A 27,549-nucleotide genomic window follows, 5' to 3' on the forward strand; every position below is an offset into this window, starting at 1 on the left:
GTTTGTGTGGAGATGCTGCTCTCGGCTGTCCCCCGCTACAGGGGGATGGGGGCGGGCGACACTCCCGCTTTTGGGCTTTTTGCTGCCCGATAGCCCTTTGCTCCGACGGGCGGGTTCTCTGCGGGGCCGAGTCCCAGCCAGCTTTTGCCGGGGCAGCCTTGCCGCGGGACTCCGGCGGAGTCGGCACCGCTGTTCCCACCCCTCCCATCCGCTCTGATGCACAAGGGCGAGCGCTGCCGTGGGAGGGGGCGCCGGTTCCCACCCGCGGGCAAGGACGGGCGCTCGCCCGCCGTGCCCCGGTACCGGCGGAGCCCGTGCGGCTGCCGGCTCCGGCGGTGCGCTCAGGTGAGAGGGCTCCCTCTCTCCCCATCCCTCCCCGAGTGCTCTCGATGCCCGGGCATCATGCGCCCTTAAAATATAATCTGCCCGGTAACAATCAGCGCGCAGCGGCGAGAGCCCCAGAGCTATTGGCTATGCAAATAGCGGGAGGGGAAGCGGCGCCCCAAAGTCCCCGCTCGCACTTTTAAGGCGGAATTTCCGTGCCCGCCGCCCCCGGCCCACCCTCCTCGCCGGCCGCCGCCGGGGGGCTGAGGGGCGGCCGCTGCGGGGACCCTGCTCCCCGCGGGGCTGCGGCCGCTCCGCGCCCGCCCCGGTAGCGCCTTCCCCTTCGGGAGCCTCCGCTCTGCCGCAGCCGGCAGAGACTTCGCAGAGTTGTCACATTTTGCAGGCGGGGAGCGACTACCGGCGAAGTGCGAGCCGGGTGGAAGTCACCCTGTGTGGGACATAACTCCTCTCACGTCCCCCCCCCTCCCCAGCCAACCTTTCTCCCTCCTCCCTCCCTCCCTCCTCCCTCCGCTGCGTTTCCTAGAAAGTTATATCAGTGTGGCCATGCAACGCTAAGACGGTTCGCCTGCTCGAACCACGAATGTGTGCCGGAGGAAGTAGCGGGGTGGTTGTGAGATTTCGCCCCGAAGACGCCGCGGAACCCCCACCCCTCCAGGGCTTTTTGGGGGGTTTGCTGTTAGCGGGGAGCTCTGTCCCCCTCCGGCTGCAGGTTTAAGGAGGTGCCGGAGCAGGGAGAGCGAGACATGGATCTGGCACCCTGCTATGCCAGGGCATTTTATACTTCGCCCCCATCGTCTGGGTGGGTACCGAGGGGCGCCCACAGTTCCTTGCATTAATAGAAGGAAAGGGAAATTGATCGGGACGGGCTCCCTCAGAAGGCAAGTGTGGAACGGGTTTAATTTGGTTGCTGGAAGGAAGCAAAAGAGAAGCTGTCATTTGTGTCTGTGTGTCCCTATACGAGGGCCTCCTGGTTCCTTGTTAGCTTATAGAGAGGAAAAAAAAAAAAAGCGTTTGATGTTACGTCTGACCAGCTGCTGTTCTCCATAATAACAAGAGAGAACTGCCTGCCCTGGCGAGTTGCGTCACTTCGCTTCAACTTTAGGCTAGAAATCAAGAGAGGCAGAGACAAGTTTCAAGGGAGGCAGGAGCGAGCTGGAAAGCCCTGCCGTCTTCCTCCCACCCACCTACCCCTCCTCCTTTACCCCTCTCCTATCCCCACCCCCTTCCCCCCCTCCAAAAAAAAAAAAAAAAAAAAGAAAAAAAAAAGGAAAAAACCTTTCCCATCAGAGAAAGAGGGAGATCTCTTTGGAAACATGGAGCTGCTGTGCTGCGAGGTGGATCCCATGAGGAGAGCTCTGCCTGACCCGAACTTGCTCTACGATGACCGCGTTTTGCACAACTTACTAACCATAGAGGAAAGGTATCTGCCTCAATGCTCCTACTTCAAGTGCGTCCAGAAGGACATCCAGCCCTTCATGAGGAGGATGGTGGCCACTTGGATGCTGGAGGTTCGTACACCCCGGCCCCTCGGACGGGGGGAGGCAGAGCGGCCGCGGGCAGCACCCCGGCCCCTCTCCCCTTGCAGCCCCTCGCTCTTCTGGTCACTGGGTGCCGCCTTCTTGTCGATCCCCTCTGCTCCTTGTCCCCGTCCGGAGCCCAGCCGGTGCGGAAAGGGGCGCGGGGGACACCGACAGCCCGCGGGGGAGGTCGCCCCTTCCGGGGAGCTCCGGAGCGGGGTGCAGGAGGGGAGGAAGCGCGGCGTGGTGGTGGTGGGGGGGGAGAGTTGGAAAAGTCATTTGCAATTAAAAGCAAAGAAAATCCGCCTCCGGGAGCGCTTGTGATTGAGGCATTCCTGGGAAAAAGGAGCAGCACGCGGGGCAGGGCGAGGGTCGGGGGGTGCCCCGTGTGCCCCGCGTTCTGCCCGGCGAGGGTTCCGTGCCCACGTATGCAGTGGGGAGGACGTGCCGCCTTCTCGCCATGTTGCGCTGCATGCGGACTCTGCTCGCAGGCGCCGAGCGCGGCTGCCCCCGCTGCTTCCCGGGGGCTCGGGGGTGCCCCCCGGCCCCGCGGAACGGGATCCCCGGTGTGTCGGGGCCGTGGGGCCGGCGCCGAGCCCCCCGTTCGCCCCAGGCTTGAGGCGCAGCGGCAGCGGGCCCGCAGCCCGCAGCCCCGCAGACTCGCTGCCTTGCGCTGGCCCCACCAGCCATCCTTTGCCCCTTCGGATCTCCTTTGGGGGGAACCTTTCCGGAGTTAAACTCCGTGGGCTGGAAAGCCCAGACTCCCCGCTTAGTTTTCATGTGCGATTTGTGCTTTTTCTCTGCGGCTCCGATTTTTTGTAAATTTTTAAAAGAATTTTGCTCCTTGCTGCCTGCTAAAAGGATCCAGGCGGCTCGGGCTCTCTCCACCCCACCTCGCCCTCGCTATGTCTCTCGTCCTTCCCCCACAACGCGGGATTGGGGGCGCAGGGCTGGGGGACACCCGGCGGGGGAATTTTTACAATTGTCGGAAACGATAGGGGATCGTCCCGGGATGCCACCAGCCCCAAAACCGGGACCGCCGGGGAAGTTTTGATATTTTTTATCGATTTTTTGAAAATATGACGAAATAAAAAAGAAAAATTGGGTCGCAAAGGAAAAAAAAAAAAAAAACCTCTGAGGCTGCTCTCTTGCTGCTGGATGGGGCTTTTCGGCTCTCCCACACAGTGTCTTGAATTCATTTCTTACTGAATGAACTAAAGGAATGTGAAAGCCGATTGACAGCCTTCCCAGCCTCTCCACAGATCTCCCCCTCCCCCAAAATTTAGCTCCCCGGGAAACAAAAATAGGAGCAAATGCAAGGGAAGTAGTGGTCTGTTTGGTGGGTTCACTCATTTATTTATTTTTTCCTTCTTGTCTCTTTCTTGCTTCCCACTCCCGTTTCCCCCCGGACTGCCCCATCGTTCCCTCCCCACGCTCCTCACTTGCAGGTCTGCGAAGAGCAGAAGTGCGAAGAAGAAGTTTTCCCTCTGGCCATGAATTACTTGGACAGATTCTTAGCTGTGGTGCCCACTCGGAAGTGCCATCTGCAGCTGCTGGGGGCGGTGTGCATGTTCCTGGCCTCCAAGCTGAAAGAGACAATCCCCCTCACAGCCGAGAAGCTGTGCATATACACGGACAATTCCATCAAACCCCAAGAGCTGCTGGTAAGCAGCCCCAATTCCTCCCTCCTCTCCGGCACAGCACCTTTCTCCCTCTGGCACAGCACCCAGCACTTCGCCACCCAGCCCCTGCCTTTTAGAAAAACCCACACTTTTCCCGCCTTTCTGAACGGCCACAAACTCTCAGGGGCCAGCGCTGAGGGCGGGGGACACCCGCGGGGACATCCCTGTCCTCCGAAGCCGCCTGGCAGTGCCGTGCGGCGCTCCGGCCGCTGCCGGGGGTTCTGGGGCTGGCGGTGCCGGGGGTGGGTCCGTCCCTGCCGTGTCCCGTTTGTGTCCCCGCCGTGTCCCTACGGTGTCCCCACAGGGGACCTCGCCGGGCGCACGTGCGCGGGCGGGCGGCGCGGCGGCGCCACCTGGCGGCAGACACGCGGCGGTGCGGGGCCGGGGCCGGGCCGGGGGGCCCGGGATGCTCGAGGGGGGCCCGGGATGCTCGGCCGTGCCCGAGAGGCAGCGGCACCCCCTGATGCCCGGGGAGTTCCAGCTAAACACGAGGAAGAACTTCTTCCCTGGGCAGTGACCGAGCCCTGAACAGATTGTCCAGAGAGGGTGTGGAGTCTCCCTCACTGGGGATATTCCAGAATTGTCTGGCCACAGTCTTGTGTCCTGTGCTGTGGGATGGCCCTGCTGGAGCAGGGAGGTGGCACCAGATGCACCACTGTGGTTCCTTCCAGCCTGAGCCATCCTGTGTGATGAGGCTCAGTCAAATCACCTCACATCTGCTGCTCCTCTCAGTTCAGATGCAAAGGAAGTGAAACAATTTGGTAATTACTGAAAGAAATAAGTGACGTCTACATCATGATGTGGAGCACTGGATGTGCACCAGGGCTTCTTGGTGATATGGATGCTAGGTCAGAGAAATGGCCATCTGAGTTGTTAAAGAATTTTTCCTATGAAGCACTGGGAATTCCCCCTGGGGTGGGGCTGGGGTTGATAGCTCATGCTTCCACAGAGTTAAAGAGCCTTGCCCTCAAATCCTGCCTGGCTGGCAGGACCATGAGGTGTCAGTCCCCTTGGTGGCACAGATGGGCAGGGGAAGTGCCGTGGTCCCCATGTGCAGTTATGCAGAGCAACATCCCTAACCTTCTTGTGCCACGTGGATTTAAGCATGTGTTTAAAGTGCTTCCTTGTATTTGGTCCTCTGGGTTGACTGTTCTGTCTCAAAACCTGTCACATCAGTAATGCTGGGAAGAGCTGGCCTTGAGTTCACACAATCATCGTTATGTTCCAACATTTTACAGGTTTTCTTGAGAAATTCAAAAATCCCGTCTGGTTTCTGCGGCCTTTTGCATATCTGTGAGATTTCTCAGAGCATGGAGGGCTCTGTCATAATCCAGCAGGAATGTCCGTAGGAAAGTAACTTGCTGTTAAAGTGGGCATCTATTCAGGGAAAGGACTGCAGAAATGGCATTGTGGGGTCCATGTTTATGGTTTCTCAGCAACGCTGGTTGACGTCTCCGCGGCTGCAAAATTAAAGGACTTTTTTTTTCTTCCTGACTTGCCAGCTCTGTCAGCTCAGCTGGGGCTCCCCACCACGCTGGGCTCCATCAGGCATCATCAGGACTCGGGAATCAGTGCGTGGAATTTAGTTAATAGCTAATAGTTGACGGATGAGACAAATGTGAGCTGGAGGCCTGAGCTTTGCTCACTCTGTGGGGCACTGTGAGGTGTTCAGAACTCGGTTTAAATGTTGAAACATGCAGGTCATGCACCCCATGGCTGGATCTGGGTGCTGTTTGCACATGGAATCCCATTTCAGGGAATGGCCGGTAGTTACGTACACGCCCAAGCTTTCCTTTGATTGCAGTGGGAGTTTTGGGCGTGCAAAGAATCTGGGAATGGCTCCTACATGATTTACTGGCAGATAATTTACACAGGCTACTTCTTGGCTGTGTTGTGTGTGTTTCCTTTCTGCAGAGCCTCTCTTGGAGTAGTTTAAGCACCATCAGATTTATCTGCAGGACCTTTGGAGTACAGTTTTGGGAGGCAATGCCATCAAGCCAACTTCCCCAGTTTTGAGAAAAGGAATGTATATCTAGGTTATTTTTGTGCATGGCTGTCCCTAGGGCTTTAAATGGCTATAAAGTAAGGACTATAGCCATTTAAAAGAAGTTACTAGGAAAGGACCACAGTGACCTTGGCTATATCTAATTGCAGTCTAAACTTTCTGGGTGGGCATTCAGCACTGGATAAAAAAAAAAAAACAACAACAACAACAAAAAAACCTTGGCAGGAGCTGCCAGGTCTCATTATTTTCAGTAGAGCCTGACATTTCTGGTGTTCAAAAAAAAAAAAAGAATATAAAGTCAACAACTTCAAAGCAGTAGAGGCGTATGGAAAAAAGGGTTTGAGCAAAACAAATTTAGCAGTGATAAAGTTATAATAAGAAATAAGCAGAGGTTTTTCGCAGGCTTGCTTATGGCTTTTCTTGTCTTGTGCTCTCCCTGTCCACCCTCTGCAGGAATGGGAGCTGGTGGTGCTGGGGAAGTTGAAGTGGAACCTTGCAGCCGTCACCCCACACGATTTCATTGAACACATCCTAAGGAAGGTGCCTCTCCCTAAAGACAAGTTGCTTTTGATCCGGAAGCATGCACAAACCTTCATCGCCCTTTGTGCCACAGGTAGGCTCAGCTGCTCTGCTGCTGCTGCTGCTCATAGTGTGGTTGGAAGGGCAGATTTGTTCCTGATGGTGCTTCATTCCCTCCATCCTTACATGATGTGGGAAGAGGAGCTAAATCCCATGGGACTGTTTGCAAAGGGTGTTGTGAATCAGGCCCCAAAACTGTGCATTGGGCAAAATTCTTGTAGTAGTGACCCGTAGTGCAGCTGACATGTGTGGTGCTTTTGCAGTGAAGTCTTGTAAGGCTGGATTAGAGCATCCTGGGTTTTATTTTGCCCATTCACTGCTTCTTTTAGAGAGCCACAGATCCTTTGTAAGGAGAGCTCCAAATACAGAAGCTGTTATGGCACATTAGCCCAAAATGTCTTCAGCTAATGCATTGCATGAATGTGTTCATAAACTTTTCATTAACTGGACTCTGTCCAGATGAAAGGCAAAATTGTGTATTTTACCATTTATGTGGTACTGCCACATCCCTGAAGCACAGGGAATGACAGTTTAAAAGGTAATTACTTTTTTTTAAAAAATGGGATTTTTTGCTATCTTCACCCCAAGAAAACAGTGAAACTACCATGTTTTGTAGGGAAGCATTGCCCTCCCTTTTTGTCACAAAGCTGAACACAGTTTCTGAAGATTTCTGTGAGAATAATTGCCTCTGTGAAAGAGAGGCTTTTTAATTTTGACCTGTCTGCAAAACACTCATTTTTGTTTCTGTGTTACTTTGTTGTTTGGGTTTTTCTTCCCTCAGTTACTTTTACAGAATTAGTGTACTCTGAATTTTCATCCGAAGGGTTAATGGTAAGACTACTTTTTAGAAGCTGGACCTGAATTAGATAAACAGCATGCAGTGTTTTCCAGAGTCATTATCAAGTAGTGGATGGCTCAGTGTTTGAATTCACCAGTTTGATGTACCTAGTCCTTTGTGATAGGAACTGTTCTGCCTGTGTGTTTGCAGAGGGGAAGTGAAGACGGGGTGCAACTTTTGGGTTTGAATGCCTGCTTCTTGTATATAAGGTGTAGTGACTGCTTTTACAATGTTGGCCAATTCTTTCTATCTCAGTTGATCTGTTTCAGAGATTTGTATATGGTCTGTGTTAGGGTAATGGACTTTTTGGTTGCCATGATGCTCAGACCTTCCCTTCTTTTCCCACTGCTCCGTGATCCTTTTCAGACCAAAGACCACAGGACTCAATAGAAATATTGCTCAAATTCTGCAGGATCACTCTGGGTGATTTCTTTGCCTTCTCCCCTTACTTAGGATGCATTCACTGTTCTGCCTTGTATGATATGAAAAAGATGGTCTTTCCCATGGACATTTCCCTGGATCTTCACACCCTCAACCATCAAACTGCAGTACAGCTCCGTGTTGCCTTCCAAACCTGACAATCTTCCCACTCTTGTTGCTTTCACTTCCTCCAATAGTGTTCTGGTTTGTTTGCTTTTTTATCCAGCACATCATTTTCTTGAGAGCCTTAGAATTTCATTATGATTTAACATGTCAAATTCTGGTCCATTAATCCTTTGCCCTTAAAGTTTTCCATATAACCAAACCATTGCAAGACTGTGGTCCCTGAAAGAGTGTCCAAAGTCCATGGCTTCTTTCCACTCCATGAATTATTTGGTGGTTAGCTCCATGCTCTAGAAGTCCTTTTACTGAGATCCAGAGCAGTGCTCCCTCTCCAGCCTTCAGCCCAGTCATGCAGTTCCTTCGTGCGTCCCCCATGTGACCTGCCTCTCATGTTGTATGTTTCCAGTGCATGAAATGAGGTCCTTTGTGTAGAGTTTAAAGAGACAACAAATTAAAGTTTCTTCCCTTGAAAGGGAAAGAGATAATTTTTGAGTACAGGGCTTCCCAAAAGTGAGGGCACTGTGGTGCTGGCTGGAGATTTCCTTTTCTTCTCATGCCATTGTCCACAGACCACTGTGTAGTTTTGAGGAGGACCCACAACACTTTTTCGTTTTGAAAGCAGAGATCTTACCCAAGCACTCAATACCACATTCCCACATTACCTGGGAACTGCTACCTCAATTTCCATTGTGGAAATGTTCTTACTACAAAATTTCCCTTTCACTGCCACTCTTTGAAGAAAAGCCCCTTCTTGTCAGACTTCCCGTCCAGATTCAGTTGTCATTTCCTTTCCTTGTCCTGTTTGTTGCAGAGCTCTCATCAGCCACTCTGTTTCTTCTTTTTTTCCCTCAGAGCTGCTGCTCTCTGCCAGCTCAGGCTAAGCCTGGTGTTTCATTTCCCCATTTGCCTCCTTTCAGCAATAGGACCTCCTCTGACATGTGGCTCCCTCTTCCCTTGCTCCCCATGTGTGTTTTTAGGCTGAGTTTGACTCTTTACTATTCCCAGAGCTGACCTGGCTGCCTGGCTAACAGCTCTGGTCTGGAGCACAGCAGTGAATCTCTTTCTATTTCCTGATTCATCTCAGCACAGCTTTCTCAGCTTTACTTTAAAGTATCATACAAAATCTGGCATATTTTGAACTTTTCTCCCCCAGCCTTAGATCTTCTTCAGCAACTGCTCCATTTAATTTCCCAGCAACGACATTTTACCAGGTGTTCCCTGCCTGCACAGAGCTGGCTTTGATCTCAGTCCTGCAGCACTTAGTGTCAGTAAATGAAGAGGGAAGCAGCCATGAACAGTTACTGGATGTGTGGGATCACAGTGATACTCATCACTGTTCTCCTTTCCATCTGAATGTTCCCCAAAAGGAGGTGATATTCCGTTCTTCTGCATATTCCTTTCAGTCATGTTTGGTCACTTTGGCACTCTCTCTGTTTCTGTGCCTTTATTTTGAGCCCAGTTCCTGAACCAAGCTGCGTGGATATAAACCCATGGCCTCTCCCCAGTCCTTGCAGTGATTAATGATTCACATGAGCATGACTGGAATTGGAATGTTTCCCTCTTTGCCCTTGGTCCCATCGGAGCATACGGCTGCTGAGCAGGACAGAAGCTTGTGTGTCCTCCTGAATAAAGTTTTCTCTTTCATTGCTCTGTACTCACAAAGGTTTCAGGAGTCTTCTTTTCCATTAGGAGGGCATGGAAGTGGCATTTTCCTCCAGCTGCCTTGTTCACTGTGCAGTAAGAGTGCATAGATGGGCACTATACACTGGCATGGCCTGATCTGTCACCATGTCATTGTTTTCTCATCCCACTGGTGGCTCCCTGTGCAAGCCAAAAATCTCCTTCAGGATGCTTCTGGATTTTCTAGGCACCAAGAGGATGCATTTGGGGCCTCTAAGTGGTGCTTATGGCTTCTCTCTTAGGAGGGGAGACTGAGGGAGCTGAGCTTGGTTAGTGTGGAGAAGAGAAGGCTGAGAGGAGATTGCATTAATGTGTATAAATATCTCAAAGAGGGTGCCAGAGGATGGTGCCAGGCTCTTCTTCAGCAACAGGATGAGGAGCAGTGGCCATAAACTAAAACACAAGTTCCACCTCAGTGTGAGGAAGAATTTCTGTACATTGAGGGTGGCAGCTGCCCAGGGAGGGCCTGGAGCCTCCCTCTCTTGAGAGATTCCAAACCCACCTGGATGTGCTGCTGTGTCACCAGCTCCAGGGGACCCTGCCTTGGCAGGGGTGTGGACTGGGTCATCTCCAGAGGTCCCTTCCAGCCCTAATGATTCTGGGATTTTTCAGCATGGGATGTTCCTGTTCAGCTGTGAGCCCAATGGAGATCATCCTTGTTTTGCTCGCTGGGATTGTGTTGCTTTTCCACCCTGCCCACATCTCCATCTCTTTACTCCTCTGCATCCTTTGTTCCTCTGTCTCTTTGCACAGTGCTGCACAGCTTGGAAGTGATCTCTCAGGGGTTGGCCAGTCACCTGTGCTGAGCTCCAAGCCAGGGAATCACTGCTGGAAGGAGTGGGAGAGGGCAGTGGTTGCAGAGGTGTGTGCAGAGCCTGCCACGCTGCTGCTGGAGAGAGAGCTGGGCATTATTTCCTTACCCTTGGGTGTGCTCATCATTTCTTCTCTTGTATCCTCTTCAGAATCTCAGATGCACAACTGCTTCCTTGTGTTGCATTCTCCTCTCAGAGCCTGTACATGCCACAGTTTTGGTGCAGGGTACCCCTTTTTATGTGAGAGCCTGTAAGGGAATGGTTTTTGAGGGAGGGTGGCCTGTGCATGACAGGCTTTCAGAAAGAGGAGCTGTAATGGAGACACTCAACTCTGTGAGGAGCTTCCCAGGATTTTAGCTGAGTGGCAACCAAAACTTGGAAGCAGAAGCCTTTGCAGATTTGCAGAGATAGAAGGCAGCTTGTGTAAAAGCCTGGACTCAGTCCTTTGCAAGGTCATTTCTGTGCCTCAGCTGAGTCCTGTGGCAGGTGGGATGTGCCCATGGTGGATCCAGCGTCTCAGGCCTCGGGCTTGTGTCAGCACAGAGGCCGAGAAAGAGCAGCAAAATGTCAGCTTTAAGTCAGTTTCATACAGTGTGCCAAACCTCTGCCCACTGTTTCTGGGACATTAATCATCTGCACTTGAAAGCTGAGAAGGCTTTTTTTAACTTCTGGGCCAAATCCTGCATCCTTCTTCAGACAGAAGTTCTGTGGAAGTCAATGGGAGTGTTGTCTGAGTGAAGACTGCAAGATGAGGTCTGCAACCCTGGTAGAAGTCTATGGGGTGACCACACAGAATGAGGCCTGTTTGCTCCTCAGCATTCCTGCTGGGCAATTCTGCTCTGCATCCCCTTTTCATCCAGCGTAAGGTACCTGAGCCTGGAAAGTGTGATACAAGTTTTATTTGGGACCTGTTCTTTGCAGAGGGGAAGAATGAAGCCTGTGGAGGCTTCATTATGTAAATGTCTTAAGAAATAAAAATACATCTTGCAAAGTGGCAGTGCTTGCAGGATATTCTTGCATAGCAGAAGAAAGAATAATTTGCACTCATTTATTGCTAGACAAAAGAAGAAGCTCTTGCTTGTTCCAGCCCTTATCAGTATCTTGAGCTTTCCAGCCAGTGGAGCCACAAGAACCAAGGAAGTGCCATCAGCAAGTGGTCAGGCCCTTGGGAATGTTTCATGACCAGTGAAGCCTGGAAAGAGGAGGTGGAAAGAAATAAAGAGAGCATGTGCTGATACAAGCTGGCAACACTCTGCAGCTGCCAGGAGAGCTGCCCTCCTTTCTACCAGCTGCAGGTCTGACCTTTTGGTGGTTCAAGCACTAACATCATCCTGATCCTTGGTTAGGAAGGTGTAAAATAAGTGCAAATAAAAACCAGTGCTAGCAGTTGTTCAGAAATAGTATTTACCATCAACTAATGAGCATATTGTTGTGAGTGCTCCTCTGCTTTGCGTAGGTTGTTCAGTGTGTTTCCCTGCCTTTACCTCTCTTGTGATGTGATAAAGCATTAACATTTAGGATACTTCAGACCCATTTGTATAAAGGCCAAATGCTGCTTGCTTTAAGGGAGGAACAGAATTAGATGTCTGCCCTCCCACCTACTAAAAGGATGGAAGCACTTCTGCATCCTGGTTTACTTGAAAGTTTTGTGTTTGCTTTGAAGGGCTGAAGTCATCTGGTTTTGCCTTTAAAAGTAAGAATAGTTAACGTGAGGAAAATTTGCAGTGTCTTGGAGAAATGCAAGAGGAAGAGAAAAAAAAATGGCCACTGCAGATACAACCAAATGTATTAGAACAAAAAAAATAACACCACACTGGCTCTGGAATTGCATTTGGATCAAAGCAGACAAGAATTAAATTCACTACTTCCATTGTTTATCTTTGACTTTTCTTTTAAACTTAGATGGTTAAATATAGATCCATGTTTGTCTTCATAGTACTGGCATTGGCTGGGTGAAGTCTGAGGCTGGCTGTGACTATTATCTACATGATTTTAATGTATCAATACCTGCTTTTCTGATGGAGGTAACATACCTTTTTTTCCTCCCTTTTTTCCCCCCACCGTGGGAAGAATTACCTTCCTTATGGCAGCAGTTTCCAACTCTGTAAATAAATAAATATCTATCAAATTACAGAGATGAATATTGGCTGCTGAAAAAAAGCCCAACCAGCAGCCAGATCAATGAAATGGGTCATTTTAAGAGTTCCCCCATCTGACTTTGACACACTGAGCATGTTCAGCCTGCTATTTGTCAGTGCTCTTCTCCTTCTGACGGTTTTATTTGTTGGCTGCAAGTTAAGGCTTCCCCTTGCAGGACCTCTCTGGGTTCCTTCCTCCAGTTCCCTTCTGCTTTGGACTGACTGTCAGCCTTGCATTTTCCTGGCTTGAAGGCAGTGAAGACCACTGGATTGGGAGAGAGCCAGCAAAACAGCTCAGCCGTGGTGCTCGCAGTCCTGGAACCTCGGCGTGGATTACGTGTGCTCCACTGGCAGAAAAGCCTCCTCGTACCCTGGCTGTGTCAGCTCCAGGCTGAAAGTGGGGGGCAGATTCAGGGTACCCTGAATTTGCTTGGTGACTCTGGCTGGCTGGTCCACAGGTGGCTGTGTTCCAAAGGGTGCTGTTCCTTGCACTGCCTTTTTAATTTCCAGTGCTGAAGTCAGTGGGGTTGTGCAGGACTGGTCACTTGTTTTTGAGGTTGTTTGGGAAATAGGTGATATTAAAATGGACATGGGATGGTTTCTTGTGTATATTGCCTGGGAATAGAAAGTAAAACAAGTTTTGCTTTCTAACAACCCAGTGTCTTCCCTTGAGGTGTTCATGTGCTCAGATTCTCATGGACACGCGCTGTGGCACTGCTTCTCTAACTTATAATGAGACTCCTTTGTACTTTTCCCATGGAATGGCATAATGACAGAATCAATTAGGTTGGAAAAGACCTCTGAGATCATCGAGCCCAACTATAAACCTATAAATCACAACAGAGTTAGAGTCACAGCCATGCTTTAGATGCAGGCTCTGGGTGCGTTAGTCAAGTTTGCACACAGAAGGATTTAGCCCTTAGCCTTGCTTCAGATGTCCAGGGAGAAGTGCTGTTTATAAAATTCCATGTGCCCAGTAAGAAGTGCTTTTTATAAAATTTCCCCTGTAGTTCAGGTTTCATCATCCTCCTACAAGAATTTGCAGTAAATGCATATGTTTCGGCTCACATTTTTAGGTTCTCTCTCTGTGCACCCCCTTTTATAATTTTTCTTTAATCTCAGGGCAAATTTTTGGCCTAATTTGTAGGAGGGACAGTTTTACCTGGGTGAAAACCAAGTGAGGATGGTGAAACTTGTCTTGTTGTCATGGTAGAAGCAGAGATAAAGGTTTATAATTGAAAATAACACGTAAAAAGCTTGTTTTGAATTTCTCAATGGAATCTAAGAGACTGGGGGGGCGGTTCTGCATCCCCTCAGATACGGTACTTAATATTTATGCTTTCATTGCACCTTGACAAACATTTCACGTAGTTATTGCTTTGCTTGAATATGGAAATATGTTAATTATGGCCTTTATTGCGCTGCCTGCTCTTTTCCTCAGCCTTTTCTATTCAACCCTCTAGGTGGCCCAGCACAATGTGGCTTCTTTTCTTTCAATGAGCTCTTTCCACACTAATAGGGTCCAGGGTGATGTGGAGAACCATGTGCACAAAATTGGTGCACCACCCCCCATTCCTTTGTGGGCATGTCAGGTTAAATTCATATCAGCAGGAGGGTCACTGCCATGATTTTCAATAGCTCGAGATGAGGTGATGACTTCAGACAATGGTGCCACACTCTCCAGTTGGAGACACTTGCCTCACCAGTTGCAGTAGTTAATTAATATGCTAAAAATAGAAGCCAGTGATACAAATCGCTGCCTGTTGTACAACAAAGACTGGGCATGTGTAGCTTTGATAGCCAAGTTTATGGTGCTTGTTATGGAGGGAAGTTAGTTTAGAGCTAGAGGCAATGTAAGACTTTCTGGATGCTGAGCTTTAGTCACTCTGGGCCTCTGGCCATTCGCTCGCTGTCTCATTTGCATTATGAATGACATTAAGGGAGCTAACAAGGTTATTGGGCATAGAAATGTTCGCATGTGACCCCACGTGGAAGCAGACCTACAGCAGTGCTAGTTGGCAGGGACACTGTGCCTCTTTATTCAGCTTCCTAGGAAGACAGTTTCTGGGAGTGGATCTAAAACCAGCCACGAGAACACCGGTGTTCGAATAACATGGAGGTCGTGATGCGAGGCAAGGAATTTCAGAGGGCAGGTGGAGCTGTGGCCTTTGCTCAGCCCATTCTGCCTGCACGTGGCACCTCCCTGCACCATCTTTTAAATACATCCTGCCTGAAACTCAGGACAAGGAGAGGAAAATTATAGAAAATCAGGTGCTACCTGTAGTTCCTATGCATAAAGTAAGAGATGGTTTGGTATGTCCATGATCAAACATGGAAGTTGCTTCCCAACTTAGGGGTGTGGTTATCCCTTACGCATGTTTGTATAAATCTGTGTGAGGTAAACATGAAAATGATTTTGATCACAGAATTATTAAGCTTGGAAAAGACCTCTAAGACCGTGGACTCCAACCCTAACCCAGCACTGCTGTGTTCACAGCTAAACCATGAATCCAAGTGCCACATCTGCATGTGTTTTGAGCATTTGCAGGGATGTGACTCCACCCCTTCCTTGGGCAGCTGGTCCAATGCCTGATCACCCTGAAGAGATTTTTCCTGATATCCAATCTAAACCTCTCCTGGCACAACTTGAGGCTGCTTCATCTTGTCCTGTCCCTTGTTCCCTGGGAGCAGAGCCTGGCCCCCAGCTGGCTGCACCCTCCTGTCATGGAGGTGTGGAGAGCAATAGAGCTCCCCTGAGCCTCCTTTTCCTCCAGGTTAAACACCCCCAGCTCCCTCAGCCGCTCCTCATCAGACTTGTGCTCCAGCCCCTTGCCCAGCTCCGTTCCCCCCTCTGGACACGCTCCGGCCCCTCAGTGTCCATCCTGCAGTGCCAGGCCCAGAACTGGACACAGCCCTTGGGGTGAGGCCTCCCCAGTGCCCACATGTGGCAGGGGCACAGTCACTGCCCTGCTCCTGCTTGCCACACCATTGCTGGCCCAGCCCAGCAGCCATTGGCCTTCTTGCCCACCTGGGCACGCACTGTGGGCCAGCAGGCCCAGGCCCTTTCCTGCTGGGCTCTTCCCCAGCCTGGAGCTGCTGGGGGTTGCTGGGACCCAGGGGCAGTACCTGGCACTTGGCCTTGTTGAACCTCATCTCTCTGGCCTGGGCTCATCAATCCAGCCTGTCCAGGTCCCTCTGCAGAGCCTTCCTGTCCTCAAGGAAATCAACAGTCCTGCCCAACTTGGTGTCACCTGAGAACTGACTGAGGATGCACTCGATCCCCTCATCCAGGTCATTTATCAAAGAGAACTGGCCCAACCCTGAGCCCTGGGGGACACCACTGGTGACTGGCAGAAAGTACAATCCTGGAAGTGTAATTCCTGCTCCCCCACCATGTGCTGAGATCAGCATATTCAGGGCTGTGTCCTGCACTGAGAATTTGGGAGTCAAGGTTCTCCTGTTGTCTTACTCATTACTGGGGGGCACTATAATTTAATTTCCAAGAGTCAGCTTTCCTTTGTACAGTGGGTTCTTACTATTACAATAGTGCATAAATTATTTTTTTTTATAATAATGGCATTCCATATTCCTTCAGCCAGTGGGAATTTGCCCTTCAAAAGTGTCTGTCAGAGTGTGATGTCTGGTAGGAAGCAGCATCCAGTGTTGGGCTTGCAGGTGGGAACCTCCTGGTGGCTTTGCGAGACAGAGAAATCCATGTCAGGGTTTCAACTCCTCCTTTTGTCTCCCCACTTCTAACAGCCCCGTTCTGGTCCATCTGGGGGAATGTTATGTCCCAAGTGCCATTCTTACTGGACTGCTTCAATCCCAGGGATGTATTCCAGCCTGGAGAAGAACATGCTGTCTCCACAGCTATTGAACTATGTGCCAGTTCTGAGTTTGGGAGGCTGAGAACAGCTCTCCATGTGTCTAAAACCTCAGTGGTTACACAGACATCAGCAGGGTTACAGAATTTGTGAACAGAGGGGATTTGGGATCTGCAGCAGGACAGTTTTCTGTATCTGTTTCTATTGATGGAATGTATTGCTTGTAATTTATTTCTTTTGATGTATTACTTTGGTTTACTCTTCTTTCTGCTCTAATTCCCCCAGCTGAAAACTGGTCGAGAAAGGTTTGCTAATACTGAAAATTGGTAGAGAAAGGTTTGTCAATGAGTTATTGTTAAACCAAAGAACTTGCAAATCAAGTTTTATTTTAGGAATATGTCAAGATGTGGGAGAGCTAGTATTTAGCAAGATAAACTAGTGCTGATAAACCAGTGTCTGTGGCAGTATCATAAACCATAAAATTGTCTTATAAAGATCACAGGATTTTATTTTAATTTCTCTTTTGATTTAATAGATGTGTGAGAGGAAGTTCTGAAGTATATTCCCAGCTTGTTTATTAAGAAATAGTAGTAATGACAAATGCAATCTTTGTTCTTTGATTTCATAGCTATGGGCTGTAAGTGTTCTCACTTCGTAATTGCTAAGGTAGCAAAGATGAACCGTTAATTAAAATCTCTTTCCCGGACAGGTCTTTAAATGCTGGAATTAATTAACTCTTTAAAAATTGACGTGACTAAAAATCTCATTTTGGTCCTTTGTGATACCTTATTCCAGTTAGTTTTCTAGTTATACAGAGAGGTCTAATGTGACCAGGACCCAAATTTCTGACATAAATTACAGAAAGCCTCCTTCTTCTCTTTCCTTTCTTTAAAACTAAGGAAAGACTATTAAAAATTGTCCAGGTTTACTTTATGCATCAGTGAGAATAAAAGACTGAACCGCATTTCCATTTTAATTTGCAGGTCTGTTCCCCCTCCTTTGACTGCTTGTGATGAGCAGTGTGACTAATGAGCTCCATGGGACCAAAAAGAGTGGCACTTTTCCCTTTCTTCTACTTCCCCGGGTTTTATTCTTGGGTGTGGTTTTTTTATGTTGCTTGCCTCTGATGTTTTGCAGCTTTTCTGGTCTGAGCTTGGACTAATTCCCAGATCTGTTCTTGCAGATTTTAACTTTGCCATGTACCCACCATCAATGATAGCAACTGGAAGTGTGGGAGCAGCCATCTGTGGCCTTCAGCTTGATGATGGGGACAGCCTCACGGACCTCCTGGCCAAGATCACAAACACAGATGTGGTGAGTGTTCCACATTCCTCTTCTCCTTTCACTTCCCAGGGTGTGCTGGAGAACTGGGCCTGATCCTGAAGACTGAGTGGAGCAAAGGAGGGGGTTGCTTCTGCAGGGAGGTTGAGTCTCCAAAGCTCATTGATTTCCTGGAATTCAGTTTTTCTTCAGGCTTAGCCTGCCCAGGCTGATGGTCCAGCAGGCTGAGCCTCCTCAGGAGCCTTGGGTGATGGGGTGAGCAGGCAGCATTCCCTGGGGCATAAAGCAAACCAGGAGGTGTTGTGCTGCTGTTGGTCCTGTGCTTGCAACCTTGAAATGGCTCTTCAGGCCCTTCTTCAGGTATCACCTAAAAATTCTTGGCTTGGAAGAAGTGAAAAATGAGCTAATTTAAAGGCAGGACATGAGACAGGCACAATTCAAGCTGTCCTTAACGTGTGCTAATTTATTGTTTTTAATTCACAGAGTAAATATGTGACATTATTACATCTGTGATAGCACTGTTAAATGAAGATTTGGGTTTGTGATTTGGTTAAAAAGGGGAGAATTTAAAGGGGAGAATTTTGATTTTTTTTTTTCTTACAATCATATTGATCCTAATTTTCAAATGCAATTCTGGGGTTTCCTATTTAATTTAATTTGAATTGGATTTGCACAGAAAAGGGAATATTGCCAATTCAGAGTGTTTGAAGTCTAAACCATAGAATCACAGAATGGCCTGGGTTGGAAGGGACCTTAAAGATCATCTCATTCCAACCTCCCTGTCTCAGGCAGGGACACCTTCCATTACCCCAGCTTGCTCAGAGCCCCATCCAGCCTGGCCTTGGACACTACCAGGGTCCTGGGGCAGCCACAGCTTCTCTGGCTAATCTGTGCCAGGGCCTCACCACCCTCACAGGGAACAATTTCTTCCTGATATCCAATCTGAACCTTCTCTCTGTCAGTGTGAAGCCATTGCCCCTTGTCCTGTCACTCCAGGCCCTTGTCCAGAGTCTCTCTCCATCTTTCCTGTGGGCTCCCTTCAGGCGCTGCAAGGCCACAGTGCGGTCACCACAAAGCCTTCTCTTCTCCAGGCTGCACAATCCCAACTCCCTCAGCCTTTCCTCCCAGCAGAGCTGCTCCATCCCTCTGATCCCCTTGGTGCCTCTGAGAGGAGGGACACCTTCTGTGCCTGAGAGAATTGTGTGCAAGCCCTATAAGGCCCTTTTGCTGCGTCTTGAAATTTGGAAAGATTTTATCTACTGTGCTTTTCTATCCAGATTATTTAAGTCTGAAAGAAAATACCTACAAAAACATCTTAACAATGCTTAAATAGTTAGAGGATGGGGCTTTAATTTTTCAATGAAAATGCCTTCACACCTCTTTTAAGTTTAGCAGGATTTTTTGGTCAAAACTGTGCTGTTTGCCGTCTTGGTGAAAATATTCCCAGATCTGACTGTGCCTACATTCCTTCAGAAGAAAAAATTAATACTCTCCCCAAATAACAAAGAACTCCTCACATTTTACTGTTCCTATCTTCTCTTCAAGAGTCTCTTAGCATTGGGTAGAGACCAGCTTCCTTCTCTTTGCTCCTGGTCTCAGTCCAAGCAGCACAAACTATAGAGGAGAGTCTCACTCATCCAACAAATCAGAAAAAACTGGGCACAAAAGGAGCTGCTGGATAATTTAATTGCTAAAAAGTATAAGACTTGGCAGAAATTGGAGGTGCTGTTCTTTTTTTCAAGGTGTTTTCCTTTTTGAGGCAGAGGTTGCCTTAACTCCCTGCAAGCTTTGAAGCCTCAGCCTAACCAGAAGTTGCCAAAATTTTTGAGTTTGGGCAAAATAGTATATTTTTCATTAGCCTGCTGTTTCAATTTGGGAGAAATATTTTGCTAGGTATTTTCTCTGTGAGTTTTGCATTGAAAAACTACAAAAGGGGCCAGGACTGGAAAATTTCATCCCACATGCTAAAGCTTGAGAGAGAGAAAAGCAACTGAAAATGGGGTCTCAGAGAAGCATGAGGCAGGCTTAGCAATAGGTAGTAATACCAGCCTCATGTGTAAAATGTATTGTTGGAAAAAACCTACTGTCTGGATTGTGTAAGAGTTGGCCCAAGTCTGTGTTAGTAAAGAGTAAAGACTATTGTAATACATTTTACACTGGGACTTAATTAAAGTTGAATGAAGAGCTTCAGTTCTCTCACTTCCGAATTTCTGGTGCCTGAGAGCTGTTCCTGCAGTGGCACAATTAATTCATTGTCACTGTGTGAATGATTTTGTTCTCCAGTGGGGGCTTAGGGAAGAAGGAGAAATGAGAGTTCCTGGTCTTTAGGACCATCGTGTGGGAGAAAAGTGGGGAAGTCACAGAAATGAACAGTTCTGCAGAGGAAAACCTTCTGGCCCCCTGTGCCTCATGGTAGCCCACAGGAACCATCAGAGTCCTTCCCAGCCAGAGGGTGCCAGGGCTTCTGCTTCATTTTTGTACTGGAGCGTGTGATTGCTTAGCATGGAAACAGATGATAGGACTTTCCCACTGGCTTTTCAAAAAATGTCACTGTCTGAGGTGAAGCATGAAAAATCTCAGCTTCAAAGCTGCAAGCAGATGAAAAGGAAGAATGGTAATGAAACCCTGATGGAACTAAAGTGCAGTGAGCTTTTCTGAACTTTCACTGTTTTATAGTGATAATTTAAGAGTGCAGTTTATTTGCTGGGAAGTGGCAGCATTAACCAGGAGGCTGAAATCCATGGTTTATTTTAGCTTTACATTAGTGTAACTGAGACTAGAGTTTGGCATGTACAACTAAAATTAATGTTTTTAATGGATGTTTCCCTAAGAATTATACCAAAAATACGTTATTAATAAACAGCATGTAGTTTAGAGCCCAGCTGTTGGGTAAGCAGACAACCAGCACGAGTGTTTCTTTCAAAAACACATTGGTGTTGGATATCCTTGCATGAATCCAGAGCAGTGCCCTAGACTTGAGATGGGGCTCAAGGCATCCTGGACTGTTATTTTAGGGACAACAGTTATTTCTGGTAAATAGCTGCCCTGGGTTGTTAGGTGAGTGTTGAATCACAGGCTGGAGAAAGTGTGACAGCAGGGCCAGGCAAGCCCTGGTTTCATTACTCCTTCCACCAACCGGAATAAACAGCAGGGAGCTGCTCTTGGAGAAGCTCAGCAGCCTAAAGGGTAGTGAAAGTAGCTCTGTGTGGTGCATCTGAGCTGCATTCTCTGATTGCTGCTGCCCCTAAGAGCCACTAAGCTAATCCCACACCACTGAGGCAGAGATTTCTCCCCCTCTCCTCTCTTCTTGTCAGGCTCCACCCGAAATATTGCATGCAGTCCTGGTGCCCCCAACATATGGAACTGTTGGAGCAAGTTCAGAGCAGGCCACAGAATTGATAACAGGAACTGGAGCAGCTCCCCTGTGGAGACAGGATGGGAGAGTTGGGGCTGTTCAGCCTGGAAAAGAGAAAGTTGTATGGAGACCTCAGAGCACCTTCCAGCATCTGTATGGGCTACAGGAAAGCTGGAGAGGGGCTTCTTATCAGGAACTGCAGTAACAGGACAAAGGGGAATGGATTTAAACAGAAAGGGAGCAGGTTTAGATAAGATATTAGGAAAAAATTAGAATTAGAATTAGAATTAGAATTAGAATTAGAATTAGAATTAGAATTAGAATTAGAATTAGAGCTAGAGCTAGAACTAGAGAGGGTGTTAAGGCCCTGGCACAGGTTTCCCAGAGAAGCTGTGTCCTGCGCATCCTTGGAAGTGTTCAAAGCCAGGTTGGATGAGACTGAGCAACCTGGTCTAGAGCAAGGTGTCCCTGCTCATGGCAGGAAGCTGGAACAAGATCACTTTTAAGGTCTGTTTGAACCCAAACTGTTCTGTGCTTCTGTCTCTAACTTCACACAGCTCTGAAGGATGGGGATTGCATGTTCCAGTCTGTTCTGCCAGGAGCTGGGAACATTTCCTTTGTGGTTGCTTGCAGAGGAGAGGCTGGTGAGCAAAGAGTTAACATACCTACTGGCAGGAAGCCTCAGAGCTCCCTGTGCATCCCTTGGTGGGTCATTGCAAAGGAAAAATAAACAACTCAGGAAGTCAGGAATTCCCATAGCATCCCAGAGCAGCACTCCAGTGTGAGCAGTATCCTGTCCCTGGTGGAGCCAGATGCTTTGGAGGAGGATACGAGCATCCCCGCTGTGCACAATTACGGGATGTGAGGAGGGATAGCTGAATGGGTAGGGCACATTTCAAGACCTTGCAATCAATATTGTGCTTTGCTTGAGACCTTTCTTGGGCAAGTTTATTCCCTCACCTCCTGGAAGAGCAGCCATCCAGGTTGCATCTGGATGACACACAGAGTTGGTCTCTCCAGCATCAGCAGCCAGGGAGAGGTTTTCAGGCAGAGCCAGTGCCTGAATGTGGGCAGAAGTCATCTCTAAAAGTCTGTTCCCAGATGGTAACTGGTGTATATTGAGTGGTTTGGAAAATCTAAAGCATATTTAAGGGCCTGAAGTAGGAAAAAAAGGAAGGAACCAAGCATTTTTTAAAGGCTTGTCGAAACAGCTGGCCGTGAGCCCTTAAAAATGTGGAGTGGGGCTGTTTTGAAGACTGGATCCATAGTAAATGGCATTTAAAATATCTCCACTTACACGTGCCACATATGTCAGTGCCGGGATTTTTTTTTTTTATTCCCAAGATCAGAGACATCTCCTCATAAAGATGTGCAGATTTCTGCACAGAAATGGAAGTGAAGAACCACCACGCTCAAGAATTCAGAGCTGCAGTAAAAAAATCATGGAAATCTATCTTGAATGGATCACATTTGAACGTTGTCCCTAGAGCACATACGCCATTTATCCTCTTTTTTGTAGTGTCTAGGGCCTGTGGTTTTGGAAGCAAGAAACAGGACTCGCTGTATCTTATCCTGCCTTATTTGTTGCAGACCGCATTTTGTATGCAAGGAAACAACAGGCAAAATAGCCTCCCAGAGAAAGGAAGAATGAGATAGTTTCCTAAGTTGTCTTTGCCTGAGTTGGCAGCTGCTCCGTTTCATTCAGCTTTTTGTTCCCCAGTGAGTGCTGTGCGTGTGTAGCAACAATGGGGTGATGCAGTGACACCGCGGGCTCATGGCGGAGTTCCGTCGGGTCCCTTGGCAGCCGCGGCCGAGGGGAGCCAGGCCCCCGAGGAACGGCTCCCATGGATCAGCCACTCCGGCAGGGAATCAGTCCCTGCTCAGCTCCTGCAGCTCTGTGTAATGCAGGCAGGTCCTCCCAGCTTTTTGAAAACCCCTTTTTCACTCAGAGTGTTTGTTACAACAGCAATAAATCCCACACCTTTACCCCCTTTCAGATCTTCAAAGTATTACCTGGCAGAGATTGCCAGAAATCCCAAGTCACACTGAGCAAGGAGTATCATGGCATCTACCCCTACATCACCCTGCTGGTAAAGCCCAATGTTGTCTTTACTCTCTCTTCTCCCAGTTCTGAAAACTTTGTTTTCTCCTGTTTGCAATGAGAAATACCCACAGCAGCAACAGGAAACCAGCAAACTGAGTGGTGAAGCAAACAGTGGAACTGAATCTAGAAAGGACGCTGTTGAAACTGCTGAAAAGACCAAAAAATTGCAGAGAAAAATGCCCTATATTTCAGATTCTTAATGTTAGTCCCCTTGTTTATTGCATTATTGCAATAATGTGGCAGCAATAAGTGGAGAAGCTCTGGCATTAGTTAGTTTTTTGTGGGTTTTTTTTGTTTGTTTTGTTTTTTGAATGAGATGTCCTTGTTAGTCCACATGAGGTATCCTCTGGAACAGCAAATTACTATTTTCTTTACTTCCAGTTGGAAAAAGAAACATAGACACTTACCTGTAATCGATGCTCTTTGTTACAGTAGCAAAAACATCCATTCAGGAGGGAAAATAGTTCTGTTTTTTAACTGCATCCATGAGATGTGAGATCACTGGAAATACAGTAAATGGATAAGATATTCTCACAGCAGCTTTCCAGGCTCTTGCTTTGGAGAAGGTCAGTGAGGTAAAGGCCAGCGCTCAGCACACAAAGGCCCCACTTTGGGAAGGAATCCCTGTTTATGTCAACAATGAAGCATGTGCTTTGGAGAGGTCTGAATTGGGGCTTAAATGTGAACCAGTGGAGGAATCCAGCCAGCTTTTGTGTGTAGGAGTACAGATGACATGTTCCACGCTGGAATTTATGTAAATCCAACTCTTTAATGCATGTCTGATTGCTGCTTTCTTAGATTATCCAAGCAATGCGTACATGACCAATGAACAGTACTATCATTTTGGGTATCTCCAGCATCCTTTCCATTTATCAAACCAGATCCTGCACCTAAAAATGTCCTTTTCTGATTTTCTTTTTGCAGTTAGTTTTAAGAAAGAAGAAGAGATTGAGGGCCTTAACACTTATTTGTGAAGTAATTAATAAGTATGTAGAAAACTAACCACCCTTTAACACAAAAATGCCAGAAGGCTTTTTTAGTATTCCCAGCTTTGGGATTTTGAGCAGTGCAAAGCAAGAGCCTGTTGGTTGAGTTGGGTTGGGTTGAGTGGGGGGCCTTCCCTCATAGCTTGCCAATGAACCATCAATGCCAGTTTAAAGCTGAAAGCTGGGGGCCAGTATAGGACATACATATACCACAGAAGTGTTGAAAAGTTCAAGAAAGTGAATTATGTGTAATAATCTGCAGAATCTTCCCTAGGGCTTGTGCTTTCTTTCAAGATTGTAGTGAATGGAAATTGAAATCTTTAATGATTATTGACTTGAATAAGTAGCTTGTGCCATAGAGCTGCTAATTCCTCCTTCCAGTTATTTTCACTGCCACCATTTCCATCACAGCCATGAGGCTGCCCCTCACCAGACACAGGAGAGCTTTTCTTTTCCTTCAAATACTTTTCAAATGTGCTAGTAAAATCACCTAGGGATGAAAGAGTTTCAGAATAAAAAAAAAAAAAAAGAAAACCCAAAGTTAATTGCCTTTTTAGTTCTGTACATGCTGAAGTATAAATAAAACTATGGAATGGAAAGTACCAGAACTATTTTAATCATTAAAACTACTAGACCATATAGAAGAATGGGGAAGTTAATCCATGTGACACACACTTTAAAAAGTTTTTTATAAAAACAACAAAGGCAAACCCTGCAGTATTCTGAAGGAATAGCCTAGTCCTTCTATTGCAAAATCTGGGGTCATACTGCAGTGCATTACAGTGTTCTTTCAAGGAAGATTTGTTGAAAATAATGTAATTCATGGGGTTTTTTCCTTTAATATGTTCTTAAAACTTAATTCTCTGTTGTCAGAGCCATCTAGAACTTGAAAAATGAAAATCCACCAGTAAAATATATACACATGCAGCAAATCCCCATGAATCTTGGAGGGGTTAAAAATATGTGTCATGGGAAGGCCAGGCTGTTTGTCCTGATGGGTTTTTAGTAGTTGTTTGTATCGTGTCCCTTAATATTGGATTGACAGAAAGTTCCAGCAATGCCATCATCTATACAATAAAGCCACTTACTTGCCTAATGATGCTGTGACAGCTGGGCTGATAAGGTACTCTAAATTAGGGTTTTTTTCCTTTCACTTGAGACATTTAACATCCAAGGAGCTTTAGTATGCAAATAACAACACTTTTTTTGAAAATTGTTTCATGCTGAATGCAGTGTGCTGGTCATTTTTACTGTAGCTTTGTTTTAAAAAATTCAGTGGTTTTAGCTCAAAATGTGTAGATCAGAGAGATAATACACAGTGGCTTGTGGATTCCCATATGAAACAAAATCCATGTGAAAATTCCAGTCGAGGCTACTTTATAGATTTTATGTACAAAATGAAGACACCCGTGAACAAATGTACAAATGAAGAAATGACCCATTTCTCTATAGGGTTACCTGGAGATTTCAGCCTCTTCATACCTGAAATGAATCATCACACTACCCATCAGAAGTTTGTACAGTGATGGTGTAAATGACCATACATGAGGGTGTTTAGGAACAGACAAAGCTGACTCCAAATGCTCAAGCCACATGTTCTGCATGTCACCACCCTTCCTTCCCCAAGCCTGCCTGCAAGGAAATTGCCTCATTAAGCTTTTCAGACTGAAGCTGCTTAAAAAAAATCTGGCTTGTTTTCAGAACGACACAGTACTTTGAAACTGCTTTAAAAGAAGAGGTTCTTACAACCCAAAAAAGCACATTACGAGTGTTGTCTGTTACAAGAGTCTCCAAACCGGTGCCCCCACACTTGAAAATGCCTTGACCCACACAGTGATTTGTTGTCATTGCCCTCTTACACACAGGTGAATGCTTACAATGGACCTAAAACCCTCCCCAGCTGATAATAGGGGATTTTCTTTATCTGAGGACAGGATTTTGCAGCCAGCAGCTGCTGGCTGGTAGCCAAGAAAAATGGGTGTTCATTACCCACTGGAGCTAATTGTGCCCATCACAAGCGTCAGGGTGGCCAGCGGAGCAGATCCTCTTCACTGGATGTGTTTTTCCCAGTCCAGCTGGGATGACAAATCAGTCCTCCATGTATGAATATTTCAAACTCTCCCCAGTAACCAGGTACTGTGTAGAAAAAGGGGTGTGTTGGTCAGGGCCCAGCTCCTCAGTGTTGCAGTTGTATTCCCAAGTAGGATGACAAGTGCCTGTGGAGCCCTGTGGAGGTCAGTGCTGCATTCTGTTCTTCAGCTCCCCTGCCTGACAGTGGGAATGGTGATGCTCAGTCTCACCACCCCAGCCAGATGCTCTGAGGGCTCTGGTTAAAGCCCTGTGCTGTGAAAATCCTCCCACCAAACCCTGTGTTGCTCTATTCCCTGAAGACTTCTGGAGACACTCAGCTCTTAGGCAGGCTGAGGCCACAGGAAGTTTACAGTATTAGTGCCTTTTCCAGAAGGACTCCTCAGGGCTGCCTTTAGAAAATGCCATTTCTTGAAGCACCACATGTCCCCCTGCACAGTGTTGGATTGATACTCCCAGTGCCAGCGCACTGAATGTGGTTGGCATTGTGTTCATGCAGTCACAGCTTGGGTTTTATTTTTAAGTTTCTCCTATAACTCAGGGTTTGTCAAGGTTTTCTCGCAATTTTTTTTCTGGTTAAATGACCACATTATTTGGTCTTCCAGTGTATTATCAAGAGTGTGGAACATCCTGTAAGTACTTTAATAGTTGTCTTCTTTATTGTGTCAGGTTTAAATGGGGTGAATCCTTCACATTTATTTCTGTATTTATATTTCATGTTTGTTGTGGGACTCGTAATGGACAGGCTCCCATATTTATGTTGCTGTACTGTACCCTGCTGTTTCCCTGAATGTTCTGTAGTTTTCAATGCAGTGGTCTCTGGAAACTGGTTTTATGTTCAGAAAATTTTGGGACATGGCACTCAGTGCTCTAGTTGTCAAGGTGATATTTGCTCAAAGGTTGGACTGGATGATCTCAGAGGTCTTTTCCAACCTAAATGGTTCTACAATCAAAGACCAGTAAAATATTAAGATTTAGAGGCTAATAAATACAGCATGAATAGTGGTTGACCCAGGGGGTTTGTACACAGTGATTAACTCTGGTAATTCAAGGTTGATTTGTGTCAGAGCAGCCACTTCTTGCAAACACCTGACTGATGCTCTTCCAACTTCTACTAGCTCAGTAAGGAAAAAATAACCACCTTTGTCTTTACTAATAGAACAATTTGCTTTCTTTTCTCTAGGACTGCCTTAAAGCTTGTCAGGAACAGATCGAGGCGGTGCTCGTGAACAGCCTGCAGCAAGTCCGGCAGCAGCAGCAGCAGAGCAACCCCTCCAAGACAGTGGATGAACTGGACCAGGCCAGCACTCCCACAGATGTGAGAGACATCAACCTGTGAGGACATCGGCACACCAAGTCACGCTTGCTCCCCCAGACCTTTATTTTTGTTATTATTTTTAGAGTGAAATTTTTTTTAATCTGCTCCCACGTAGAACATATTTAAAGCTCTTTTAGGTATAAAGAAAAACAAAAAAAAAGTACAAAAACTGAATAATGAAAAAAAAAAAGCGTTTGGTGCCTGTGATGTTCTACAGAAGGGAATCCCACGACATATTTGGTAATTGCTATTTGATTATGTATCAGTGATATTAAATGCTTATAAAAGCATACAAAGTAGCTAGATCAATGTAAGCCTGCATTTGTGGGAACAAAGTAGAGTATACTTGTCTGTGTATTATGAACTAGTGCATACACCCCTTTTTTAGATTTAAGAAAGGAATCGTGTGTGCGATTTTATGGCTTGACTAGATTGCAAAGCAATAGAATAAGGG

General features: G+C 47.1%; 1 protein-coding gene across 1 annotated transcript in view; it reads left to right on the plus strand.

The window, feature by feature from the left end:
• The first annotated feature begins 1,409 nt into the window (after window positions 1–1,409).
• CCND2 (cyclin D2) overlaps window positions 1,410–27,549 on the plus strand; it is a 30,157-nt gene continuing 4,017 nt past the window's right edge. Inside the window, exons 1-5 of the mRNA XM_074539139.1 lie at window positions 1,410–1,853; window positions 3,311–3,526; window positions 6,003–6,162; window positions 17,147–17,277; window positions 26,961–27,549. The exon at window positions 26,961–27,549 is cut by the window's right edge and continues 4,017 nt beyond it. Of these exons, the coding sequence (XP_074395240.1) occupies window positions 1,659–1,853; window positions 3,311–3,526; window positions 6,003–6,162; window positions 17,147–17,277; window positions 26,961–27,116 (858 nt within the window). The 5' untranslated portion in view covers window positions 1,410–1,658 and the 3' untranslated portion in view covers window positions 27,117–27,549. The remainder of the gene's footprint in view (window positions 1,854–3,310; window positions 3,527–6,002; window positions 6,163–17,146; window positions 17,278–26,960) is intronic.

The sequence above is a fragment of the Zonotrichia albicollis genome, chromosome 4, assembly GCF_047830755.1.
Source record: "Zonotrichia albicollis isolate bZonAlb1 chromosome 4, bZonAlb1.hap1, whole genome shotgun sequence".
NCBI lineage: Eukaryota > Metazoa > Chordata > Aves > Passeriformes > Passerellidae > Zonotrichia > Zonotrichia albicollis.